Source organism: Austrofundulus limnaeus, unplaced genomic scaffold (genome assembly GCF_001266775.1).
Source record: "Austrofundulus limnaeus strain Quisiro unplaced genomic scaffold, Austrofundulus_limnaeus-1.0 Scaffold120, whole genome shotgun sequence".
Taxonomy (NCBI): domain Eukaryota; kingdom Metazoa; phylum Chordata; class Actinopteri; order Cyprinodontiformes; family Rivulidae; genus Austrofundulus; species Austrofundulus limnaeus.
Window position 1 is genome coordinate 1,383,827 of NW_013952522.1, and position 8,761 is coordinate 1,392,587.

General features: G+C 37.7%; 1 protein-coding gene across 2 annotated transcripts in view; it reads right to left on the minus strand.

Moving 5' to 3' along the window:
- Positions 1–4,889: 4,889 nt before the first annotated feature.
- Positions 4,890–8,761, minus strand: part of rab35b (RAB35, member RAS oncogene family b) — a 16,413-nt gene continuing 12,541 nt past the window's right edge. The window contains exons 4-6 of one of the 2 annotated variants that reach the window (XM_014014961.1): positions 7,313–7,437; positions 7,070–7,194; positions 4,890–5,838 (exon numbers count right to left, since the gene is read on the minus strand). In XM_014014961.1, coding sequence (XP_013870415.1) covers positions 5,710–5,838; positions 7,070–7,194; positions 7,313–7,437 — 379 coding nt within the window. In that variant the 3' untranslated portion in view covers positions 4,890–5,709. The remainder of the gene's footprint in view (positions 5,839–7,069; positions 7,195–7,312; positions 7,438–8,761) is intronic. The other variant, XM_014014962.1, reaches the window with a different exon arrangement.

Sequence of the window (8,761 nt, forward strand, 5' to 3'; positions counted from 1 at the left end):
AAATTCCAGTGAAATATATTTATGTTTGTGGTTGTAATGTGACAAAATATGGAAAAGTTCAAGGGGTATGAATACTTTTGCAAACCACTGTAGATAGATAACTTCACTGATGAACAGCTAAGGCTGTCTCCATGGTTACTGATTGATACACAAGAGGGAACCCATCTGGAAATCAACTTATCTCGACAAAACGGTCATTGTTATCTCGTGATGARGACATAATTAACTCGTTATCACGGGAAAACAGTCCTTGTTATCTCATTACAATGACATATTATGTCGTTATCACAAGAAAACCATGGAAAATAATTATCAGCGGAAAATGGCCGCTCTCGGCTTCCGTACAAATGAACACTGAAAGCTGTCACTGTTTTTTTACAGAAGCCCTGTGAAAGCATCACAGCTTTGCTGATCTCAGAGGATTAAAAGAAAAAAAATTCCTGTGTCCGCATCGTGATCCGTAACATCACCAAAATGTAATGGTGTGTTACTTGGGCCAGTACCACATGTGGTAAAAATGTCATGACAATCCATCCACAAGTTTTTGAGTAATGTTGTCCACAGACAGAACGACAGACAGATGGACATACACGACCGAAATCATTACCTTCTTGGCGGAGGTAATAATAATACGTATGCATATTTAAACAGTGGTAACACTTTGTTTTACAGTACCCTTATCACCATGTAATTACGTGGTAACTGGGGTACAATTTTACTATGTAATTGTCTGCAGTAATATAGCACTTACCTGGTAATGTATTACGGTTACGCTTTCTTTTACGGTACCATTATTACCATGTAATTACAAGGTAATAAAAATGTTAATGTAATTACTACCTTATTACCATGTAATTACGTGGTAATTATGATACAAAAGAAAAACTACTGTTAGTAAAACTACCTTTATTGGGTAACCACAATCAAATTACTATTCAATAGTAACTCAACCGACGGCTCCTTGTAAACAAGATTGGATGAAAATGGCAGCAACTAATGTCTTAATTTGTAACGTGAATCATAATTATAATAAAGGTATTGACCCATTTATTTTGGATTTCCTTTTTTTTTCACTTTTAGGATGAACCTAGCCTGGCCCTTGCCTTCCTACACAGTTCCGCTCAATTCTAGTTTCCCTTCWCTGCTCCGTCTGGGACTTCTCCCATAGACAAGGATTTCGCTGGCAGATTTTTAGCCGGGCCAATCAGAGAAGAGAACGTCAATTTTCTGTGCAGTGTCTGCTTGTAGTTTATTTTACCTGGGCCAATCAGCAAACAGAAGGAGGGGCTTTGAACGATATCAATTTTCTGTGCAGTGTCTGCTTGTAGTTTATTTTACCTGGGCCAATCAGAGAACAGAAGGAGGAGTTTTGAATGACGTCGATGTTCTGTGCGGTGTCTGCTAGTTATTTTAGCATACTGCAGTGGAGGAAGTGAATGAAGCCAGTCTGTGTTAATAAGGCTTCCAAATTAAATTAAATTTGTCTGACAAAGCAGCAGCTCACATTTACAGCTGTCTCTTTCGGCTCAGTACTTCTCTCCTCTCAGTAGGTAGAGGAACCAGATAGAGATCCTTAAGTTGCTGGATCAAATCCGGCTCGGAGGTTGTTTGTTCACGCTTTCAGAAGATATGTGTTCTCTCACAAATGAACAGATTGAGGTGTAAAACGAAATTGAAGAACTTGTATAACGATTATCGTAGAGTTTTTTTAAATTCTCAAAATGTTATTTCTTTTAAAGAATGATTTCTGGAGGATGCGGGCATCACTCCCGCTGCCTCTCGCACACCAAGCGAGCACTCTACCTTCTGAGCTAATCCCCCACACTTCAAGAAATCGCCATACCGGTTGATGGCCACATCTACCGATCTTTTTACATCCTTTTATTTTTTTTCCTTTGTTCTATTACCTGCTGTTCTAATTTTAACTAATTTCTGGAGAAAACCATGCACTAAGAGAACATGCAAACTCCACCCAAACAAGTGTTTTACTGCTCCTTAGTGATGCTTCATGGCCCGCCCCCCTCCGGCTTCCAGACCGGTCCTCTCCAGTTTGAAGCGGGGGTCAAGCTTGCAGAAACATTTTTATTTACAGTTTGATGAAGATGACAACAGAAGACTTGTCCATCCAGCCTTACGGGTCATGTTTGTAAATGAGACGTTGTTCTCAAACAGTTTCCCTGGGTAAATAAAGGCTAAATTAAATAAATAAAACATGTTGGAGCCAGAGTCTGACCCAGAACCTGAGGAGAATTAGGATGAGGAAATTGGAGTTGGTAAGTCCAGACCTTATTTGGCAGTTCCATTGCAGATAATTTGACATAATAGGTCAGAAAACATCACAGAAAACAGAAAAAAACTGAAAGGGTTGAAAAATCTGACATAAACAGAATATATCTTTGTAGCACCAGAAATTAAACTTTTCTGCCTCCTAGAGATTCAAAGAACACAACAAAATACATTTGAGAGCTAAAAAGTGGTTTTCACGTCTCCTTTACTACGTGTTTCCATACTAATTTATATCGTTGTATAATTTGATGATACAGCTAGAAACCAGGGCAAGTTTCTAACTTTTTTTCCTTTTTTAATGAATTGACCAAGACTAAGACCAAGTGTTTATTATTTTATTCAGTTCGATTCAATTCAAAAATACTTTATTAATCCCAAAGGGAAATAAATGTTGTAACTCATATTATCCTTGTTTCTTTAGAGTTGTTATAAACACTGATGGCTGTTGGGCAGGAAGACTCTTCTGTGGTGGTCCAGCAGATCTGATAACTGAAGACCCTCTGCTGCCCTCCAACCCCCAATTCCAGTTTGACACTCTTGATTTAAATGGATTAATCATCTCAGAAAGCAGCAGTCTGAATCCTGTTTAGACTTAAAGCTGATAATAAACAAATTTGTAAATTTACTGAGATATATATTACTCTTATTATACTATTATATTTGATCAGATATCTTATCTAATGCAGACGTCAGGGTTGAATCAGCAGATAAAGCACCTCTGATACCGTTACGTTTTAGACAACTCGTGATTTTTAAATGTCCAAATTACTAATAAAAGTTCTATATTCAATCAATTTATTAGCATTACAGTATGTAAACACCTAACGAGGCTTCCAGGTGATGTTTTTAACTTCATCTTTAATGTAGATGTAAAGCTTCAGAAGTTGTCTAAAATGTTATAATGGGACAGGGCCTTTAAAAACAATGTGCTGAAGGATTATTTTTTCCTTCCATAATCTTGCTGTAAAGATTAGTTCACGCTTCCTTCCATACAATTTTATTCACAGAAAACCAAAAATAATAAGACAGGTGTGAAATGAACTTGGGACCAAGTCTTAACAAGATCAGCCATCATGTCAAATGTTTATTCCTTTAAAATGTTTATTACTGATTAAATTCATGTAGGGAAAACTAAATAGCACATCTTTTGTTTTGTTTTTTTGTTTGTTTTTTTGTCTCCAGTGTACAGCAAACCACAGCTGACGAGTGTGTTTTAACCATAGCACACCAGGCATGTGTAACACACGCACAGTTTGGTGTGTTAACTGTGTGTGTAGGTTTTTATATTGAATATAAACACACATTTATTTCTATATACATACACATAATGAAAATAAGTGAGATTTCATTTGATTTCTAGGCCTTTTGACATGCATCCGGATCCCAAACCGTCAGCCAGAGCCTGCCCAGAGAACAGAAGCTAAAACACAGCACCTCCATCTCTCCATGTACAACTCTCCCAAATCAAAACAAAGAAAAAAAGGGGGTCAGTAATAGACACAGTGTGCTGCTTCAGCCTCCCTGACTAAACTATGGCGGGGCCAGGGCAACTCAGGTCCAAACACAAAGGGATCCAGTGCCGCAGTTGGTTCCTGTTTGTTCTCACGTTAACACAGTGGGCCACACCCTCACCGTGGACATCAAAAACACTATTAACACTTCAGTTTGAGCGGGGGGAGGGGGGGGGTGACAAAAACATGATGCACACTGCAAAACATGTCCCCCTAACCAAGTTTTAAAATCTTACATCAGCCAAAAAGTCTTTTTGATCTTGTTTTGAGACTGATTTACTAACAAGAAATGATTGTGTAAGAAAAATAATCTTGTTTTCAGAATGTGTAAGATTATTTGTCTTAGCCTGAAAATTTGACTCAAATTAAGTCAAAAATTTCTGCCCATGGTTTTGCAGTGATTTGACTCAATTTTTTCTCATTTTAAGAATCTTACAAAGTAAAATTTTCTTACTCCATTGGCAGAATTTTTTGACTTAATTTGAGTCAAATTTTCAGGCTAACAAGACAAATAATCTTACACATTCTGAAAACTATTATTATTCTTATACAATCAGTTCTTGTTAGTAAATCAGTCTGAAAACAAGATCAAAAAGACTTTTTGGCTGGATATAAGATTTTAAAACTTGGTAAGATGGACAGTTTTTGCAGCACATTAGTCGGCCGTTGAGAATATTCTGCGAGAGGAGAACCCACGCGTCAGTTCTGACCTCACACATCGATTCAAACGAAGCGTCACATGCTGAAAAACAGAAGCAAAAAAACAAAAAAGGTCTTCTCTGGATTAGAGGTCACAGCGATGACTTTACACGCAAGGCTCTAGAGTCTGAGCTCTGTGCTTGCACAGGGCAAGTCCATCGCTGCCAGGTGCAGAAATGTGGGCGCTGAGGGAGGAGAGAAGGGAAGGAGGGAGGGAACACTTCCTGAGGTCTCAACAGGGTGGCATCAAACACTGATTCACCCTGCTTCTTGGCCAACCACGGCCACTATGGCAACAGTCCAATGAGAGGCTCTTCTGAGCTCCTAATATGTATTTTATCTATAATATTGGCAGTATCTTTTTTTTTTAACAAAATAAGTGGGAGAAAAATGTTTCAAAGCAAAGTATAGTAAGACTGAGGTGAAGAGAGTCAGAGCTACAGGAGTGGTTCAACTGCTCTGCCACCATTAAAACAAACTATTACTGGCTCAGCACTACTGGGTGTTAGACAGGAGAGGGTGTGAAGCTTGGCAAAATATAGAAACAAAAATACTTTATACGAAAAGTCACAAGTTCTGTCCATCAGATTTGGTGCTAAAAGGTTGTCTACTAATCATGGTTTGTGTGATTTCTTCCTCCAACAAGTCAAACTAAATAAAAACTAGAAGTTCATGATGGAAATGTTTAAACTGCAGAGGTGCTGAGACCTTCCATCATTCACCCAACTTCAACAACACAGAAAAATTCAAATAAAAACCACTTGAAGCGACTCAATCCAGGAAGGCTGAGTGGTCCTCAGGTGCAGCAGACTGAGCGTCCTGTGTGCAGTGACGAGGAGGGAGAGATGAGACACTGATGGAAGAACAACGGGGTGGTGGTGATGCAGATCTGAGCGTCATGGCATCAGCTGTCCGCTCACACATCCTTCCATGAGGACGACCTCGGGTTAACGGTGTCTGTTTGCTGAATTTCAAATAAAACTTGATCTGACATCTAATAAAAATCTGTACATCTGTTTAAAGTCTTCATGATTAGTTTTGTCCAAAGGGGACAATTTTCCATTTATCTTATTTATTTCTTTTTATTCTTTCAAGGTATACTTATTAAATCTTTATCTGCTCTTTAATTTAAATGCTCTGAGTCCCAGCGGGTGGTGTATATGTGTGTGTGAAGATGCCTCCGGGCCTTTTTTTTTGGGTGGGGACGAGTTTGCTAGCAGCACTTTTTCTTTCGTTTACTGTTCCGGGTGAGTTTGACCACGTCGTTCTGTTGCTGCTGCTGCTGCTTGGCTAGCACCTCCTTCTTGGCTTTCAACACGAGCTCTGTGATGCAGTTGAACATCTGCAGGARGACAACCAAACAACACAAACAAGTTCATTTTTACTGGACGGCTGGATGAGCTTTTGTTCTCCTGAAAGACGACAACTGAAACTCTTCTCTGTGACTAAATCTGATTAGTGTTTGGACATTTCTCTCCCACAGGCAAACAGACAGATTTAGATCTACTACGACAACAAGAACAGTGTAGGGAGGAAGATTATTTGATAAGAACTGAGATAAAAATCAGAACATCAGGATTCTAAGAGTGTGATTTCTGCTAGATAAAAACACCTCTATCAATTAGACCACCTTAAAAACAGAGGCTGAATAATAATAAATATATATATAATCAGGTTAAAGCTTAGAAAGAAGAACCACTTTTATTAAGAATTGCTTTTCATCTTAAAGTTTATCATTCCAAAACCAAAAAGACCGGTTAAAATTAATTCAATAAGTAAAAAACATTATTTTTTGCAAGTTTTCTCAATTATAGCTAATGTGTCCTTAAATTTAAATTAGTAAATAAAATTTATGACTGGCTGCCAGCTACCACATGTTTGTTTACCTATGAAAACAGCCAAAGTGAAATCCAGACAATGTGGATGTATTTGTATTTATGCTCAGACTTGTTGAGTAAAACATGCAGATTAAATTTATTTTTTACGTTGAGTGTGTACCAGTGGTTCAGAATTGTAGATTAATTTATTTGGAAAAGTACTACAGAGAAGTTTTTCTTATTTTTTTTACTATGTAGGATACATAATTATGAGACTATCACACAACAGAGTAACCTCTACAATAGGTTCTTTCATAATAAAAAGCTGTTTTAWTCAGTTTTAACTGCATCTTGGGAGGATAATGAACTTTAATTTACTATAAGAAATGGGTGATTTTCCCCTCATAAAAAAATGATTTTTTTTGTGAAATTTAGTAAGTTACATAGTATGTTTGATTTAATTTACTGTTAATGTGGAAAAATACTTTTATTCTTTGGGATTTTTATTTTTGCTTTTTAGATAATGGCCGTGAGAACAGAAACTGTAAATGTTTTTCTGTATTTTGTTTCATTGTTCCCCACATTTAAACACTGCAACCAAACTTTAGACTGTAGGAACCCTGGAACATGAATGAATTATTCTCTGCTCAAACTAAATCTCAGTCAGAAACCAAAATAGTTAAAACAAGAGTTAAGTTTGGTAGAGGATAGAGACTAATCAGCCACATATACAGTATATCACGTGCACTAAGTTACCTCTTCAACATTGCTATTCTCCTTTGCACTCGTCTCAAACAGTCTGATTCCCATCTGCTCTGCAAACTTCTGTGCGTCAGTCGTCTCTACCACCTTAGAGTTGGGGTCATCATTCTTGTTTCCCACTGGGAAATTAAAAAAAGAAGCTGGTGAAAGAGGGCTTCCCTGGTTTTAAACATGACAAAAYAAGAGATCTGTTCAGGTTAAACAAATCTATTTTGGAGTCTTTTTAAAGCCARTCACCTAATATTCGGCACACGTCGTCACAGTTCTGGTTGATTTCATGTAACCATCGTTTAACGTTGACAAAGGACTCCGCACTCGTGACGTCGTAAACCACTATGACCCCGTGCGTTCCCCTGTAGTATCTGTGGATGAAGAAACAAATGTGAGCCTTGGAAACACTGCTGCCTCAGCTTCAACACATCAGCGCCACAAACTGGAAACAAGAAACCATTAAAATGAGGGCTGACAGGTTAGCTAGCTGCTAGCTTTAATCAAAAACAGACATTTTAAGGCCCACAGGCCACATCCAGCACAAAAGTTGTTTTATTTGACCCGTTAGAAGTCGATAAAAAAATCTAATAGAAATCATTCTGCAAACAAATCCGAAGTTCCTGCTTTTACATTTAATTAGGTGAGCGACGTGGAGATTCTCACCTGATCATCAGTGTGAGAGATTTGAATTACCGTTGTGCCAGCACGTTAAAAAAACAAAGACTGATCCAGAATGTAGAGGTTACTAAAACACAGACTTTCAGGTACTTATTTACTGACGTTAGTAACAAAAGCAGAATACTACAGATTGCTGTTTTTAAGAATTACAACCTGGCATTATCAGACGGAACACAACAACTACAGAGAGGACACGCACATCAGGAGATTTACTGTCCAAACAGCTACATCAACAAGATAATTGTATAAATATTTACACATCCAGGAATGGAGCAGTCAAGACTAGCTTAGTGATGTTGCACAAAACTGCAAAAAGCTCAAATAAAGGAYTAAGCTGATGAGGAATATCAGAGTGTGATGAACTGTTATTGTCTTTAAAATATAGGAAGCAAGAAGAGGAGAAACAGTGGATTAGTGGTTAGAACAGATGCCTCACAGKAAGAAAGTCTTGGGTTCAAGAACCCACTTTGGGTCTGGGGTCTTTCTGTGTTCTTTTGTTTGTGTGGGTTTTTTTCCCCCAGGTACTCTTGTTTACACCTGCAGTTTACKAACATGATTGCTCTTTTCCTTACCAAGACACCTGATCTCAGTGGGATTTAGCAGATTATCTGAACATTAATTAAAAAYTAAAATAATGTTATGCTTCTTGTTGACAGCTTTGGCCAGGGCACCCCTGGTAAGATAAAGGATTAATAAATAAAATAATAAAAAGGAAAAGCAAGTAAATAAATAAATGTGCACAAATTTTTAAAACCGTTTTTGTAAATACTTGTTGTTTTACCCAAAAGTTTTACCCTTTTCCCAAAGTCAAATTCAGGCACTTTGAGCTTATTCTGATCATCTCGCAGCAYTGATAGTTTCCACATAAACAGTATATTTCATTGCAAGATTTTTTTTAATCAATGTGAAGGCAATTCCATCTAATAGACCAGTGGTCCCCAAACTACAGCCCGCCTCCCCATTTGGACTGGACCCCAGAACAATACCAGAGAGCATTTAGTTTTTTTTTCATATATG